The 18796-nt window shown below is 37.0% G+C and overlaps 1 protein-coding gene across 1 annotated transcript; it reads left to right on the top strand.

Moving 5' to 3' along the window:
* The first annotated feature begins 6638 nt into the window (after positions 1-6638).
* LOC137806914 (monothiol glutaredoxin-S2) lies at positions 6639-7379 on the top strand. Its single transcript, XM_068607298.1, has one exon. The coding sequence runs from the start codon at positions 6728-6730 to the stop codon at positions 7034-7036; it is 309 nt and encodes a 102-aa protein (XP_068463399.1). The 5' UTR covers positions 6639-6727; the 3' UTR covers positions 7037-7379.
* The last annotated feature ends 11417 nt before the right edge of the window (positions 7380-18796 follow it).

Raw genomic sequence — 18796 nt, 5'->3', positions numbered from 1 at the left:
GTGAGTGAACCCATATCTGAACAAATTCCCGTGGATCAGGGTGTATCTGCTTGAATTCTTCTTGACTATTCTGGACTTTGTGGGTTCCAGCGGGAGTATCCCGTCAGCCAAGTAGCATTGGTAGGGCGTCATCCAGGTTTCGCCTCCACCAACTAGGAAAACTTGCATTGACTCTTCCCCTGGTCACGCGTATGTGCTTATTTTGGGCGTTTTCAGGGTTTCTTGAGCCAACGAACCTTGACTTCTCTTAACACCTTATGAGGTGCTTATTTTTTGGACTTCCGCTATGTCGTCTGTGGTGGTTCGAGGTGTCCTCAGGGTCTCCTGTATGATTGTCCTCTGTCTGCCCCCTTGCTTGAACTGGTGAGCTTTGCCAGCAAGTCAGCTCGGACATTCTGTTCTCAGGGAACATGTACTAACTCGAACACCACGGAAGTCTCCTTCAAAATCTGAACGTACTGTAGGTATGCGACCATCTGAGGGTCCTTGACCTGGTACTCTCCTGTAACTTGCCCCTTTACTAACAGGGAGTCACTCTTCGCTATCAAACTCTTCACCCCCATTTCCTTGGCTAGCAGCATTCCAGCTATGAGGGCCTCACACTTTGTCTGGTTATTACTGGCCTTGAAAGCAAACTGCAGGGCCTGCTCGATCAGCAACCCATTTGGTCCTTCCAAGATGACACAAACCCCCCTCCCCTATTGGTTAGAGGACCCCTCTACGGAGAGGACCCACCTGAAATCTGCTTCTTCTTGGTGTGTGGCTACTGACGAGAGCTCTACTACGAAGTCAACATAAACCTGACCTTTGATGGGGTCCTGGGTTCGTACTGCACATCAAACTCTGATAGTTCCACCGCCCAACGCACCATTCGTCCTACCACATCGGGCTTCTGTAAGACCTTGCGAATGGGCAGGTCTGTCATTATGAACACTGTGAAGCTCTAGAAGTAGTGGTGAAGTCTTCGCGCTGAAAACACTATTGCCAAAGTTGCCTTCTCTATGGCCTGGTACCTTATGTCAAGCCCTTGCAGCACTTTACTTACAAAGTATATTGGTCTTTGTACCTGACCCTTCTCCTGGACCAGGACCGAACTGATCGCCCGATCTGTGACTGCAAAGTACAATCGAAGTGGGGTGCCAGGCTATGGCTTGCACAATACCGGGGGTGGTTAAGTACTCCTTCAATTTGAGGAACGACTCCTCACACTCCTTGGTCCAGATGAACCTGCTATTTCTCTTGAGGCATTGGAAATAAGGATGCCCCTTGTCCCCCACCTGCTGACACGAATCTGGACAAAGCGATCATCCGCCTTGTCAACTGCTGCACTTCCTTCACCAAGTTCGGGTTGCGCATAGCTATGATTGCAGCGCACTTCTCAGGGTTAGCCTCTATCCCACGCTCAGTGAGTAGGAAACCTAAGAACTTGTCTTCCTCTACCCCAAACACACACTTTTCAAGGTTCAACTTCAGCCTGTATTTAGCTATCGTAGTAAATAGCTCTTCCAAATCAACGACGTGTTGGTCCTTCAACTGGGAGGTGACCACCATGTCGTCCACGTACACCTGGACATTTCGCCCTATCATGGACGCAAGTACTCTGTCCATCAGCCGCTGGTAGGTTTCCCCCGCATTCTTGAGCCCGAAGGGCATCACTTTGTAGCAGTAGCAGGAGAGCTCCATCATGAATGTCGTTTTGCCTTCGTCCTTGGGATGCACGCAGATCTGATTGTACCCCGAGAAAGCATCCAGGAAGCTAAGGAGTTTACACCTTGAGGCACTGTCTACCAGGGCGTCGATGTTGGACAGTGGGTAGGAGTCCTTCGAACAAGCTTTGTTAAGATCCGTGAAGTCCACACACATCATCCACTTCCCGCTGACCTTCTTGACCAACACTACGTTCGCTAGAGACTCTGGGTATTGGATCTCACTGATGTGGCCAGCGCTCAGCAGCTTCTGAGTCTCTTCTCTGATGACCTGTCACCTATCGTCATTGAACTTTCTTCGTCTTTGGCGGACAGGTCGGACCTTTGGGTCCATGGTGAGGCGATGGCACATGAAATCGAGGTCGATGCCAGGCATGTCTGAGACTGACCATGCGAAAGCATCCAGGTGCCATGCTATGACCTCTGCAATCTGGTCCCGTGTTTCTTGGCCCATAGACTTGCCAAGCTTGAACTTCTTACCCCTGATCTCCCTCTCCGAAACCTCTTCTGCAGGCTCGGGTCGTTGCTCCTGGGCAATCTCGAGGCGGGTGACCCTTTCTTCCCTTGGAGGTTGGGTGGTGACTGAGCACACTCCTCTCTTTGTCTTGAGGTTGTTCTCATAGCACCTCTTGGCCTCCTTCTGATCAGACTTCATGGTGAGCACAACTCCTTCAAGGGAAGGCAACTTCATCTTCATATGCCTTGACGAGGCCACTGCTCCAATCCTGTTCAAAGCAAGCCTGCCTAAAAGAATGTTATATGCTGAAGGAGCGTTAACAACAAGATACCTGATGTTGGCGGTGTTGGATGTTGTGCCGCCGATGAAGGTCGTCCTCAGTTCTATGTGCCCTCGCACTTCCACCTAGTCTCTTGCGAAACCAGGCATCCCACATAAGGCATCATCTGGTCAGGAGACAACTGCAGCTTGTTGAAGGTCGACCAAAACATCACGTCGGTCGAGCTTCCTTGATCTACTAGGACGCGGTGCACCTTTCTGCCTGCTGTCACCACTTAGATCACCACGGGATCATTATCATGTGGGATCACATCCTGCAAGTCAGTTCTGGTGAAGACGAGGTCGGGCTCGGGCGTCTGGTCCGACCTCTGCCCTTCCACTGTCATCACTCCTCTGGCGTACTTCTTACGCTGGGAAGTGGTACACCTTCATCTAGAGAATCCTCCTGTGATAGTGTTGATTTCTCCGTGGATGGGAACCTCGTTCCCTTGATCTCCTGTTGGGGCCGCTGTCGTCAGGGCCCCCTGCGGCTCTTGCAGGTAGTCTTTCAAGAAACTGCCTCTTACCAGTTCATCCAACTTGAATCCCAATGCCAGACAGCTACATAGGTTATGGCCAATGGCTTGGTGGACCTCGCACCAAGCATTTTTGCTGGGCCCCAACCTCTTATCGGTCTTCGGCGGGGGCTTCAATATGCTGGCCACATCAGGGATGGCGATCAGCTCCTTAAGGTCCACTCGAAAATTGTGTCTGGGTGGGGTGTTCTCTCTCTTGCATGCCCTGGTTTGGGGCTTCCTTGCTTCGTACGACAGTTGTACTCCTCATGTTGCTGGTGGCTCTCAACACGATTGTGAATGGGACCTAGTTTTATCTGGCCCCACAGTGGGCGCCAAATGTTCTCACCGATTGACTCGAACGACAACCTCAAGCCCGCCTGTCTCCTCCTGGAGTCGAACTTCCTTGGGTAGAAGAACGCTTTACCTATAAAGACAAAAGGGCGCCCTTATGGTCGTTTGCACTCCGATGCTCAAATCAGTAAGAACTAAGGAAACAGTAATGTGTGTAAAGCAATTTCAGTCTAAGAAACGACGTACCTTGCTAGGGTTCTTACCACCCTATTTATAGGTTGTATCTATGGTTACTTTTGTGATGCTCTCACGTCTCTTAGTGGGCTTAGGGTTCCTGGGAGAATGTCCTTGCGCCGTTATCACACAATCTTAGCGTAATCTGGCGCATAGGACTTCCCTTTTCTGGAGTGCATCGACCTAACAGCATAGCCGCCAAGGTATACTCATGTACCAGCGCTGCGGCATGATCTGTTCTTTTGGAACCCTAAGTATTCACGTGCCCTACATGCAGTCTTTCCCTGGAAATCCTAACCCTAACGGGCCTTAGCGCCTCCAAGGAACACTTGCTTGTGTCGTACCCGAATGTACCATACACACCCCATGCATGGTCCTCTCGTTTATTAAGTCTTTTTCGTATCTGGGTGTTAACTCATACTGTTTGTCGAGCCTAACTTACGTGGCCAATGTCTAATGTCCGATGTCTTTCTCTGGTGCCGATGACCGAGGTCTTGGCCAATACAATTTTTATTAAAATAAAATCAATATATAGTTCAGTGGCTCTTCTTTTGTGTAGAAAAAAAGTTAACGTTGTATTATAAAGAGAGAAGATAAGTAATTATATAATATTACAAAAGAAAGAATATGTTGTATTATAAAGAGAGAAGATAAGTAATTATATGAAGAGAATAAATATTACAAAGAATGAAGATATGTTGTTATGAGACATTTTCTCTTATCACTACAAATAATTATTTAATGGTCAATTTTAGCGATTAAAATTAGTGAGTAATAACTTATAATTAAAATAGTAATTGATTTAATTTTGATCATTAAATTCCTATAAATTGATGATTGATTTGATTTAAATAAGTGAAAATTATTGACTGAAATCAAATGAATTGTTAAATACAAATAAATTATTATAAATTAATGTGTTATAATTATTTTTTATTATGATTATAATTATTTTACTATTTTTATTATTTTATTTTTATTTCAATGATTATTATTAATATAGTAATAATATTAATTGTAATAATAATAATAATAATTCTTATAATAATAATAATATAATTATTAAGATTCTTTGGTTAGTAATTTGAGGTTTTATGTCTACTAAGAGCGTCTGAGTTCGATTTCTATTAAAATTTGTTTTATTTTAATTATTAAATTAAATTCTCTTATCGATTGAAATTTTCATCAATTTTGGTCGTTAGCATTGTTCTTCTAAAATTGAGGTGATCAAATTTTCTACTCAAATTAGTAATCGAATTTTGAGCTTTAATGATCGATTTTAGTGGTCACTAAAAGAATTTTTTTAATAAATATTATTGAAAAGAAAGTATTAAATTATTTAAAGTTATGAAAGTTAGTATGATTATTGTATTCAAACCTTAAAAAATACATATTTAGAAAAAGAGGAAGTATTTTTTTATAATTTTTAATTATTTTTAAATCAATTATATTTTTATGTTTTATTTTGAAAATTTGTAATTAACACCTGGTTTTTAAACATGGTCTAATTAAAAAAATTAAAACAACACATTTAAACAAATATAAGTAAAGTTGTCTTGGAAGAGTTTCCTCGTCTCATAATGTATTGGCTTTCGTAACATGGAAGGTGCTAGAAAGACCAAGAAATGTCATTTATCTTTCATTTAAGTTCCATTTTATTTATATATTTTGATAAAACTAATTTTGGAAATGTTATGCTAAAATAATTAATGGTTTACAAACAATATATAAATGATGTTATATAAGAATAAGTTTGTTCAAATGGTAAAGTATTTTTTAAAAAAAGAAAATATTTTATATAAATTATAAATCTCATACTTAAAACTAGTTAAAAAATTTAAATCATTGCAATTGCACTTACCAAATAGTTAATTAATGATTGAAAATTATAGTTGACAAAACTACATAAATCACTATGAAAATCCCATCTTTATTGAAGCAAATGTAATTTTGAAGCTATCCAATTACAATAAATAAATGATCCAGAACCTCAAATGATCTCTTTGTCTCCATAGCCATCTAGTTGAATTTATAAATATTCGATTCGATTAAAAAAGAAATTGTATTATTATTATTATTATTATTATTATTATTATTATTATTATTATTATTATTATTATTATTATTATTATTATTATTATTATATCTAGTTCTCACTATATTAAGTATTATTTATAGTTTTACTTGCCCAAAATTTTTGCAAAATAGTTTCGTAATATTAATCCGGAAAAGATTATAGCCTTGACAAACATTGGTTTACGCAAAACAATTTTAATAATGGTTCATGGCAACAAAAAAAAGTATGTTAAATATAAGCACTAAAATGATCATAAAAATTGTATTGAAAAGAAATAAAATGACATAAAAGAAAGAGCACAAGATCATGAAATATTATGTCAGAAATATTTATTTTCCATTAACTCGAGTACAGCTTCAATGATCTTTCCCTTTCTAGAATTGGATGCGAATCCAAGTAGCACAAAAAGAGGTCCCAATTGGATAAATTCAACTTTTCTTCCAGCGCAGCAGATGCCTCAAAGATAGATAAGGCAGAAACTTCACCATTAGCAACACAAATTTAAATGTCTTCCATAACTATACTCCAAAAAATTTATTTGGGAAATTAATTCAATCATTCAAGTAGCTTAATTACTTAATCTAATGGCTTCAAATTAAGAATTCCTAGTACTACATATATATATATATATACTATTCCTCATTCCCCAAACAGGAGTCGTACGTATATATGCAATCGTGTAAAAGCAAAACACGAAAACTGTTGATTATGTCCCAAGAATCAAATAAGTGTGTAGATGAAACATACAAATACAATTATGAATGATGTTTTCTGAAGCCATATATACCAAGGCCTCGTCTTTGTGTGTTTCCGTATGCATGCATGGATAGAGAGATTCGTTTTTGTAGTAAAAGGAAGAGTTGGATCAATCACTTTCAACAAATGATCAAAGAAAATTTCGAAACCGACCCAAATATCTCATCGATGATTCTCCACTTTTCTCCATGGCCACCCTATCTTTTTCTTTGCTTAGCGATGCCAATCCACCACACCACCTAAAAGCCTTCAAACTCCTATATAAGAATGCCACATTTGGCTCAATCTCACCAACACACCTCAAGTTTCTTTTACTTTCCGATTTCTGCATTCAAACCATTTGGCATTGTTGCACAAGGATCAATTGGCAATGGATAGGGTGACGAAGATGGTTTCAGAGAGGCCAGTGGTGATCTTCAGCAAGAGCTCCTGCTGCATGAGCCACAGCATCAAGACCCTCTTCTGTGACTTTGGGGTGAATCCATCGGTTCATGAGCTTGATGAGATACCTAGAGGCAGAGACATTGAGCAAGCTCTTTCAAGACTTGGTTGCAGTCCCTCTGTGCCTGCTGTGTTCATTGCTGGTGAGCTTGTGGGTGGAGCCAATGAAGTCATGACTCTTCACCTTAACCGCTCCTTGATTCCAATGCTCAAGAAAGCAGGAGCTCTTTGGGTTTGATCAACAATATTATACAATTGATCTTGACCCTACTCATCACTCATCACCCACACATACATACACATATATATATATACTCTAATAAATATGTTTTGGTTATATAAATATATATATATATATATATGTATGTATGTAATGATGTCATTATATAGGTAGGGGCAGGATATATATGTAATGAAGAAACCATATATCCATGCATGCTATTATTAGTATAGAGTTATGGCACTTGCTATGTAATAATAAGGCTAACTTAGCTCTTCCAGGTCTAGTTTAGCCTTTTTTGATGGCTTAAATCTAATGTTATCTTTTTGAGTTGTAATAAACTAGATGGAGTTGCAGACTATATATATCATGAACTTTAACATTTTGAGCATCATCAGGTTAGTAATAATATATCAGTATTTTCAAAAAACTATTTTAGTCTAACCTCATCAGAAACAAAATTCACTGCTCTTATGATAGAATCTATTTTGAATCATTGAAGGTAACTATTTTCTCAGTGTTGAAGAAGGAAATATAACACTGGAACTAGCTGCATAAAAGATTAAACCAGAACAGAATATCTACTAGTAAAGAGTGGAATATTTCTAAGACAAAAAAGTGATTCGGCTACAAAGCTGCGTCTTCTTCCAGCACTTAATTACTTGATAGAGTACGTAACACAAATGATGAATAAATGTTTATAACTACACTCGGATAATTTTTAAGTTATTATTAAAAGATAATATAAATTTACACAGATATTTTTAACCACTGTTTTTTTAAATTCAGAATGTTTAGAAAGCTGTATAATTATAAACTTTCTATTACAGATATAGCTCTTACACCTATAACTAAAGATAAACGTTAAACTTAATTATTTATACTTTTAATACGAACTCAGTTATTGTTATTATGATTTGTGATTTTATTTTTATAATTTAATTCAATTGTTGTCATTGATTAAATTGAGATTTAATGTTGCTTTTAAAAATAAAACTGAAATCGTAAATCTTATTTTTGAAAACCAATTCCGTAAAATTTCAAATTAATTAATACAAAGAAAAAAAATACATTAAAACAAATTCTTGTATTTAGATATATGAGTTAAAAATATAGTCGGTCATAAGTTAAAAAAAATATATAAGAAATTTCTACGTTTGAAATAAATTATTATTGCAAACTTTTTAGCGGATAAACTAACTGTTCTTATGAAAGTTACATAGACTATTATTTTTTCAACAAAATATGTTGACTTCTCGGATTGTCTGAGTTTTTTTGTCTCTATTCTTGGGTTGAGCTTTCGGTTCACTCCTGCTTCAGGTTGAGCTTATTTATCTGGCAAGATCACTAGGTTGGGCTGGATCAACTGGATCTTTCGGTCTCCTCTCATGGTTGGGTGTGTGTACCTGCAAGGCGCTTCGATGCCAAAGTCAGAATCAGTTTTATATAATTATAAGATAAATTCACTATACTTACCTCTTAGATTGATGACCTATTTATAGTGTTCTCTTATTGGGCCCATAACCTATTTGAATTTTTCTTTTTGTACCTAATATTTTTTAAATTCACACCTGTTAATTTGGGTCATGTTATTATGGACTTTGCGACAATAACAAATTATAATTTTATTTATTTATATTTTTTACACTTCAACATTTTGGCTTGATCTTTTAGCCTAACCTTTCGGCTTGATCTTTCAGCCTACCAGTACACTAGCCTCCAAGCATGAGGATTTTTGTAAAAAGACGTTATGCCTATTACGAAAAGAAAGAAGGCGCATTTAAAGCTTTTGAGTAAAAAATATTTTTTCAAATCATTTCGATTTTGTATTAAATGCCTCGTTTCACGTTCTTTTTCTCGAACGCACCGATTAACTTGATGGGTTAAGAACATTTGATCGTTGGATGCAATGTAATTTAACGGTTGTGATGTCATGACCTTTCGTATGAAGGGTTTTACTAATGTAATTTAACTTCATTTGTTCACACTCACACTTTCTTGTATTCTCAATTCTGAAAGATTTACTAAATTCCATCAAAGGTATAATGTCTCTCTCTAGCTGTTTCCGTTTCTGACGAATTTACGGGTTTTTCGAGCACGGGTAATGAATCTACTGGGAGAGTGATGGAGGCTAATCAAAACGTCGATTCAGTCTCGTCATCTGCTACGCTTTCATGTATGAAAGACTCAAATGAAGCAATCTTAGATGTTGAACTTGAAGGAACCGAAAGAGCTAAATAAAGGATAAGTCTTCGTCTCGGTTATAATTGGCTTAATACTAAAGTCTGAGAATTTTTCTCTCAGTATCGTTCTTCTTCAGATCTTAGTGATTTTCTTTCCAAGATTTACATTTATTCTCCAAATGCAGTTGAAGAATAATTTATTTTCAGTGTGTCGAGGCCGTCGACAATGTTTGTCATGGCTGTTAAAGTGATAGTTGCGAATTTTTCTATTTTTATGAATGTTTTTTTACTGACCTTCATGTTAGGTTTCCTTTAAATGAGTTTCAAATGAGTGTACTTAAATATCTAAACATTGCCCCTACCCAACTTCATCCTAACGGCTGGGCTTATATGCAAGATTTTAGCATCTTGTGTAAATTTCTTTCACTATCTCCTAATCCAAAAGCTTTCCTATATTATTATAGTTCTCAGCCTGGTAAGCGACAAGGTTGGTTGTCTTTGATTAGTAAATCAAAAATTTGTTTTCTTAAACCATTTACTTCCTCATATAAGAATTTCAAAGGAGGTTTTTTCAAAATCCTAATCGAGGATAATGGAAGAAGATATTTCTTTGATGGTAATGTTCCAACATTTCCTTTCTACTGGACTAGTCAACCCTTAAAATTTAATTCATGGTCATACCATTCAATGGATGCTGAAGATCGTCATGTTTTTGAAGTACTTGGTCACTTATCCCACTAGATTCCTACTCGCGCTCTATTACGGTTATATACTTCGAAAATGCCCAAAAAAGATTTCCTTGGTATGTATTTTTTTCAATTCTTTTCTTTATAACAAGAGATTTTTAACTTTGCTAAATGTTTTATTGACTTTCAGGTTTGATGGAGGCAACTAATCCGAAAGCACGATCTTAGTTTTCAAAGATTGTGAACAAAGCAGGGGGTTTAACTCCTCGACCTGAAAAGGAGGTTAATCATGCGGTAAAAGTATAAGTTGTTGAACCAATATCTCGGGTTGAGGCTGTCGTTGAACCCGACAATAATGAAAATGTTGTTGGGCCTTCAAAGAAGAACAGGAAGAGAGATCGAAGTACTAGAAGATCACATTCATCCTCTAGGCATCATCATCACGCCATTAGAAGTTCTTCTCAACCACTTACAGACTCAATTTTTGCTGCCACAACTCGATTTTCAGAGTTTATTTAGACTAACCTTGATGGAACTTCATACAATATGCTTAAAACATCTTATATTCCATCCTTGGTTGATTCGATTGTTGAACTTATGAGTCGTGCTTTATTAATCGACAAGATTATCAAAGAAGATAGCACAAGTGGTATTTCTTCTACTGAATTTGAAAAATTGAAGACTGAACTTGTTGAATCAAATGGAAAGCTTAATTCTTTGACTGCTTAAGTGAAAAAGTTAAGTACTTTGAATGTTCAACATGAAGCCGAGAAAGAATCACTTAAAGATGAAATTGCTTATTTAATTGCCGAGTGGTTGAAACTACATGATGATAATCAACACTTGAAGGAAAAGTTGTCGAACCTGTTTGTTGCTAAAGAAGTTGATAATGAAACTATCCATCTTTTGCAAAAGGAAATAAGCCAACTGAAACTAAACGTATATGAGGCTGAAGGCTTTGTGATTGATCAACATAAATTGGGTTTCAATAAAGCTCTTTAACAAGCTAAGTATTTTTATAAAATCCCTTTAGATGAAGCGAACTTTGATGTCGGCAAAGACTTCTACAATGGTGCACTAGTTCCTATTGACGAAATTCCCGATGAAGATGCAGCAAAAGTTAATGCCGAGAATTGAATGAATTTTGACTCATCATTTTTTGTAATAGTTGTCGGATTTTATAACATTTTGATAGTCATTTTATTACTTATCTTGACTATATTAGTTTGAAGTCTTTATATAATTTGATGTTTCAGCGTAACCTTTCGACTTTAAATCTTGACTCTGTTTTCAAGCCAGTTATTCAACCCTTTTAACCGGTTGTTCAAGATTGCCAATCGGTTAGCTTCCTCATGTGTTTATTTAAAAGCTTGAAGAAGTTGACTATAATTTTCAGCATTTAAAGAAGTACAAGAACTTACACTACTTGCATAATCTTCTTCATTGGCCATCAAACATAGATTGACTTCTTTTTTATTTTGCTTTTTTTTTCCTTCTTGCTTGACTTCTTCTCCTTGCTCTCTTTATTTCATTGGTTCCCTCATGCGTTATGATCCTGCCTGCTGACCAGAACGCAAGAGCCTTGCCTCGTCGAATCTGGATCGACATTGCACCGTGCTAGCTTCCGTCCTTCACCTCGATTCACCTCAAGAACCTGCAAAAGACAGAACGGCGCCGCTGCAGCCGATCGCACTCCGACGCCCAAGTCAGCGACTGAACCACCAAACTACTAAGAGAAAACTAAGAACTGCAGGAACCGTGCAATATTCTCTCTCAGCGTACTCAAGTTCTCGCAAGCGTAAAAGAAGTATTCTAAAACGCGCGTACCTCGAAAGTTCGTTAGAATCTCTTATATACCTGTGCACTTTCTCTCTCCTGACAGTTACACATCTGGACACGTGGCTCGCATCCAGCTGTACACGTGTCACCATCTGGAGCATCCTTGACTTGAGCGTCACCTCTTACTCTTCAGGCTTTTTGACTAAGTTACTTATGCAGGAAGCAACTCGGTGTATAGCTGCCTTGGAGCGCGATCTCTTCTGTGTGGCGAGTACGGGTGTCTTCATATACACCTTCCCTGTGGTCCCGCCGGCCGCCATTATATTCTACTTTACTTACTTCACTGTGCATGCTCGGGTAAGTTGTTCCCCGACCTCAACCTCTGGCTAGCTAGGGAATGACCAGCAGAAGAGTTCCTCCTCTGCTTCAAAAGCTTGGAACAAGCTTTCCTGACCTTTCGGCGATGTCCTCCTTTCGGCGATCTCTGATCACTTGGTCGTCTGGGTTCCTGTCCGGCGACTACATCACAAACCTGGTGACCGCCGGTTTAGGTATGCTATAGTTCGGAGCACGCCAACTTAACGTCTGGCGACTACACGAGCTCCCCGACTTCCTTCCCTTCTACCAGCCAGGTGTCCCGTTCAACACGCCTATACTATTGCTTGCGGCCACGTCATCAATTCCGACTACCTGGGCGGTACAAGTTACTTCAAGTGTATCCCACATCTCCTTAGCAAAGGTGATAATATTATGCAATCAAACTTTGCTTTTTTGTTTTCTACATCAGTCCATTGGGACCAAGACTTTTCAATAAAAACATCATCCTTTTCAAACTTAAGAATAAAAGGGCCATTTTCAATTGCATCCTATATTCCTTTATCAATAGATTCAACAAAGATCTTCATACGTACCTTCCAAAATTGGTAATTCAAACCACATTATAAAGGTGGTCTGTTTATTGATGCACCTTCCCCAAAGGGTAATTTTTCAGCCATAAGAAAAAGATTTTTATGATCAAACTTAAGTATTTTTCAAGTACCAAGCTCTTGTTGCCAATTGTTAGAATATATGGCCTTTAAAAAAGAGGGGGGGGTGAATTGTTTATAAAAGGTTTTTGAAAACTTTGAAGGTATAATGAAATCCAATGAAGAATCAGAGAGAAAGAAACTAAGGAAAGCAAAGCACAAAGTTGTTTTAATTGATTTCCAGAAAATCAACCAGTTGTTTTTGCGATTCAACGGGTTGTTTTTATCAGCAGTTAATAAAAACAACTTAAAACAGATATATGTAAGATCAGGGAAAGAGAGAATCACACAAATAGATTTGTACTGGTTCACTCTTACACCAAAACTACATTCAGTCCCAGAAACCTCTAGGTAATCCACTATGCAATCAAAACCAGATTACAAACACCACACACCAAAGTAGTGACCTTGAACCCCTCAAGAAACACACTACCTTTGGCAAACCACACCAAGAGTGTTGATCTTGAACACCTCAAGAACACACAACACTCATTGGCAACACAACTACATAAATACAATAATCAAGGAAGAAGGGAATAGAATACACTTGGGTATTACAAAGCTTAAAGTTCATAAATTACAACCCAATCCTATTCCACACACTTAAGAATGATCCAAAGCTCTTTCAAATCTTGCAAAAAACTTTTTTGATAAACACTTTTTCTTACTCCAAGATTAGGAGCGTAAAACCACCTTTATATAGACCAACCAAGTGGTCAAAAACATTTAATAAAGGAGCCAAGGTAGTTAGGATCATTTAAAACATATTAAAATCACTTAACAAAATTCTGTTAAGGTTTACAGAAAAATAATCGATTGTTTTTTCGAAACAATTGGTTGAATTGACTGACACCAAAGACAAGCTTTTCAAAACCTTTTCAAAAACTACTAAGGTAAAACAACCAATTGTTTCAAAATATCAACCTGTTGAAATTTCAACAGCATCTTAGAAAACTCATCTTTCAAAAGGTTAAAGATTCAAATGAACTTGGATCATCTTAAGGAGTGAATTAACAAGTTTCAAACAACTAGACAACACACACACACCCAACAACAAGGTCTTCAAGCTGTCCTCTTGGATTTGGAGACATCAAAGCATCATGTTCAACATAAAATTCTAGAAGTTGCTTGGAAAGTTAGCAATTAAGGTAAGGGAAGCTAAATTTAATTTTGAATAATACCCTAAGCTACAAGATCTGGATATGGAGGGGACGTGGTCCCAATATTCCATTTCTCTTGTAAGGATGTTGTATGTTTATATATTGTGTTGTTTGTTTATATATTATTTAAACTTGTAGAAATATTAGATTTTGATGGTTTTGAAAGTGTTGTTTTTATATTAAATAAACTTTTGAATGTTGTGGATCACATTTTGAATGATATTGTATGATGAAAATGGTATGGAATTGAATTCATACATTTGGGATAATGTATTGACTAATGTTTGTTGTGTATTAAGTATTGATGCCTATGTGGTAACAGAGATCTCCGAGCTTCACTGATGATCTAAGTCACATAGACTAAGATATCAGGTGGTGATGAGAGTTGATTTTACGATTGCACATTTTAATTGGTTGCTCTTGTTTATGATTTTAAGATTAACAATTTAAAGTCACTCTAAGAAGATTCCCACTGGACACGAACTTAACCAAAGAGGTTAAGTAAGTGTGAAGGTTCACTTCAGAAGGGCAAAGAGAAAAACACAAAAATAAGGTGATTATGATGCAAGGGGCGAAATTTAAGAACAATGGAAATAAAGGATGAATGAAGATGATCAAAAGGAAATGACATAAACAAGAACATAAACAAGTAACGTAAATGGCACAAGGAATGATGGAAAAAGAGATGAGATGAAGGAAACTTATAGTGAAGAATGGTGAAGATGATCAGGCCAGTGGGAAACTCCAAGATAAGTGAAGAAAGAGTCGCCACTTGAAATGCTCACACACTCAAGATAAGACCCAAAACATTTGACAAAGCTCACTAATCACTCAAGCAGAGTTTCTTTACTATGTTCAAAATGTAGGTGAAAATATACGAGGCAAGACACCCTATTAATAGGAAGGGGTACCTTGGTGGGCAAGATGGGTGAAGGGTAGAAATGACAAGGGAAAGGGGCTGCCTAAGGTGTTGACCATGGTCAAAATCGCACCTTTAGGCATAGCTTCTAGAAGGTAGGTTAAAACCCCTAATTCTAGGTGTCTTGTCTTGAAAAAATGGGCTTGGTACAAGCCCGTTTTGCTAAGTACACTCCCTTTTATGCTATGTGAACCTACTCTAGCCTATTTTTCTATTTTGATCCCAAAAGTGAGCCCAAATTATTTACAAAACATGTTTTTGTCTTTTAAAAAGATTAGAAGAAAGAACGGTTGATGTTCTGGTCTATGCCAAGTTCTTCTTCTAGTGAGGTCCGTCTGATATTTGGTGGGGCCTTGACTTGATTGCTGAGATGACTGATCAAAGTATGAATTATCTCTTGAGTCCTTGGTCATGGCTACTTGGATTGTATTATGCCCCCCAAGTTGGAGAGAATTTGTCCTCGAATTTAGAACTCCTGCAAATAACATAGTCAGTTTGTTCACACATAAAATATTACGAGGTGGGGTGTGTGAAGTAAACTTATGTTCATGAAGCTTTGGGAGTTCATATGGTTAAGTTCTATATACAAGCAATTTTTGGAAAGAATGTTTGGGGATGAAATGAATTTTTGAAGATAATCCTCTTAGAAGGTGAGAACCTTTAGGAGGTGTTTGAATTGCATCCAAAAACTTTTTTGTCCAAGATGTCAAGTATTTAGATTTATTAGGTAATGAAAAAGATAAAGAACACTTTGGAAGTGCAGTTTGCATTTCTGTACGAGTGAACATGATTGTTTTTGCAGTGTGAGGTGAGGTATTGTTACCCGATTTATCTTTTCTTTCTTTATCTTTTTCATTTTCTCTTTTTGTTTTCATTTTTATTTTATCTTTATTTACCTCTTTTAGAGATAGGGGTTTCAAAATTATCTTATGCCCATGAAAGGTAAAAGATATTTTATTAGTCAGACCATCATGTAAAACTTTTCTATCAAATTTTCATGGCCTTCCTAATAGAATGTGGTTGGCTTCCATTGGCACAACATCACACATGACCTCATCTTTATATTTTCCAATGGAGAAAGCTATGAGGACTTGTTTATTGATAATGATTTCTCTGTCTTCACTAAGCCATTGTAATTTGTAGGGCTTCTTGAAGAGGTAGGGGAACTAGACCTTGAGGCTTGGGAACTATGGTCACTCATAACAACCCCCATTTTACCATCATGGTTCTTTTGGATGGACAATTTGCAACTATGTGCCCAAAACCTAAACATTTAAACATTTTTTGTTTGAGGTTTTAGTGGGTGACTTAGGGATAGAGGTGGAAGGTTTAGAAACTCAATGGTTAGAAGTGGTTTCTTTTTAAAAATTAGAAGGAAAAACTTTTGTAGAAATTTTGTTTTTATCCTTCCATGAAGATTTGTAGAAGCCATCATTATGAGTATTTTTGAAATTGATTTTCTTTAAAAGTTGTGATTCCACCTTGATGGCTAGGTGAACCAATTTCTCCAAAGAAGAGTACTCATATAATTCTACAATATCTTGAATTTCTCTCCTTAAAACACTCACAAACCTAGCTATCTTTGAATCCTCACTATCATGCATATTAATTTTGGTCAAAGTAGTTTCTAAGTCTTTAAAATATTCATCTACACTCCTAGGTCCTTGTTGAAGTCATTGGAGCTTCAACAATAGTCCATTCCTATAATGAGTAGAAACAAACCGTGCACACATGCATTCCTTTAAATCATACCAAGAGACCATAGTTGGTCTCTTGTTCAAACCAATGTCCTTTACAGTTTGATGTCACCACTGCATGGCATAATCTAAAAATTCTAGGGAAGCTAACTTAACCTTTTGGTCCTCTTGGACCTCAAACACATTGAAAATTTGTTCTACTTTAGCTTCCCATCCTAAACACATATTGGGATCACTTTTCCCACTAAAACTAGGCAATTTAATAAAAAAGGGAAAGAAGGCTTTGATGGTGGGTGTTGGTGGCGCCTTTCTTTAAAGTGATGCACTCTCCACTCTTGGTCTTCTTTTTGGCTCCCATAGTGTGTGTAGCTTCTAGAGGCTCTTCTTTGTTCTCATCTCCTCCCTCTAGGTCGTCTCTCTTGAATTGCTTCTAGTATTTGCAACATTTCCATCAATTGCCTCATCTCCTCTTCCTTTTGAGTCAAAGTCCTCTTGGTTTCCGCAAGTTCTCCCAAAAAAGAAGTCTTTTGAGGAGATTGTGGCTTTGAAGATTCTCCTGAAGACAAATGAGCCATAATTTTCATAAAAGGGAAACAATCAATAGTGAAAAAGATTTACAATTTTTTTCACTTATATCACTCGGTTGTATAGAAATGAGGGAAATAAGTAATGTACTCAAGAAAGATTTTCTCTCGAAACACAAAGGTCTACACTTGGTAGCAAGCACTTCAAGTGAAAGATGACAAAGTTCTTACACTTGCTCACCAAAGATTCCCACAACAAAACTTAAGAAAGTTTGAAGGACAAGCAAGAAATCTAACCAAATTGGAAATAAGATAATGACAAAACTTTGAGAAGACAAGTAAGAAAAGGACTTAAAAAAAAAGACTCAAAGAAACTTACTTAAACTTTAAGTATGAAGGTTTGCATGTTTTTTATAAATTGTGAAAGCAAGAAGGATTAAATTCCACAAGTATGAACACAATTTTCCATATACTTAGAATCCTCTTTAGTAATTTGCAAAGTGAGAGTTGAAATGTGAATGTTTCTCAAAACTCTTTTGTCTTTGTTTTTATGGATTCAAAAGTTCCATATTCTTTTTTTGCATGCATATATATTTTTTTTTGTCATTTCACTTTTCAATTTTTCGAAAAGGATGTTGGTTTTGGATTCAAATCATATGAACACTTGCATTCTATGTTTGGAATTAAATCAACCACTACTCAAAAAACTTCTAATTTGTTTTTAACACTTCACAATTAAAATCAAAATAAATAGAAAGGAAATGAGACTCCTAGAACACTAAGAACATAAGACTCAAGCAAAAGATGTAAGAGAAAAAAATTGACACAAAGGGCTTAATGAATAAAATTGCGGAATTGTAAATGACAAGAAATTAAAGGCGGAAATGAAATTTCTTGTAGGTAAAAGCAAGAATTTAAATGTGAGTTAATTTTAGGATTGCACATTTTAATTGATTTCTCTTGTTTATGATTTTGAGATTAGAAATTTAAGGTGAGAATCCTAAGAAGATTCCCACTAGACACGAACTTAACCAAGTGGTTAAGTAAGTGTGAAGGTTCACTTCAGAAGGGCAAAAAGAAAAACACAAGAATAAGGTGATTATGATGCAAGGGGCGAAATTTAAGAACAATGGAAGTAAAGGATGAATGAAGATGACCAAAAGGAAATGACATAAACAAGAACATAAACAAGTAACATAAATGGTGCAAGGAAGGATGGAAAAAGGGATGAGATGAAGGAAGCTTATGGTGAAGATGATCACGTCACTTGGAGGGTGGGAAACTCCAAGATAAGTGAAGGAAGAGTCGCCACTTGAAATGCTCACACACTCTAGATAAGACTCAAAACATTTAGGAGACAAAGTTCACTAATCACTCAAGCAGAGATTCTTTACTATATTCAAAATGTAGGTGAAAATACATGAGACAAGACACCCTATTTATAGGAACGGGTGCCTTGGTGGGCAAGATTGGTGAAGGGTGGAAATGGCAAGGGAAAGGGGCTGCCTAGGGTGTTGACCATGGTCAAAAATCGCACCTTTAGCCATAGCTTCTAGAAGGTAGGTTAAAAAACCTAATTCTAGGTGTCTTGTCTTGAAAAAATGGGCTTGGTACAAGCCCATTTCGCTAAGTACACTCCCTTTTATGCTATGTGAACCTACTCTAGCCTATTTTGCTATTTGGACCCCAAAAGTGAGTCCAAATTATTTACAAAACATGTTTTTTTCTTTTAAGAAGACTAGAAGAAAGAACAGTTGATGTTCTGGTCTATGCCAAGTTCTTCTTCTAGTGAGGTCCATCTAATA

The sequence above is a fragment of the Phaseolus vulgaris genome, chromosome 3, assembly GCF_000499845.2.
Source record: "Phaseolus vulgaris cultivar G19833 chromosome 3, P. vulgaris v2.0, whole genome shotgun sequence".
NCBI classification, from domain to species: Eukaryota; Viridiplantae; Streptophyta; class Magnoliopsida; order Fabales; family Fabaceae; genus Phaseolus; species Phaseolus vulgaris.
The sequence above is the reverse complement of the archived record's forward strand: the minus strand, read 5'-3'. Positions and strand labels throughout refer to the sequence as shown.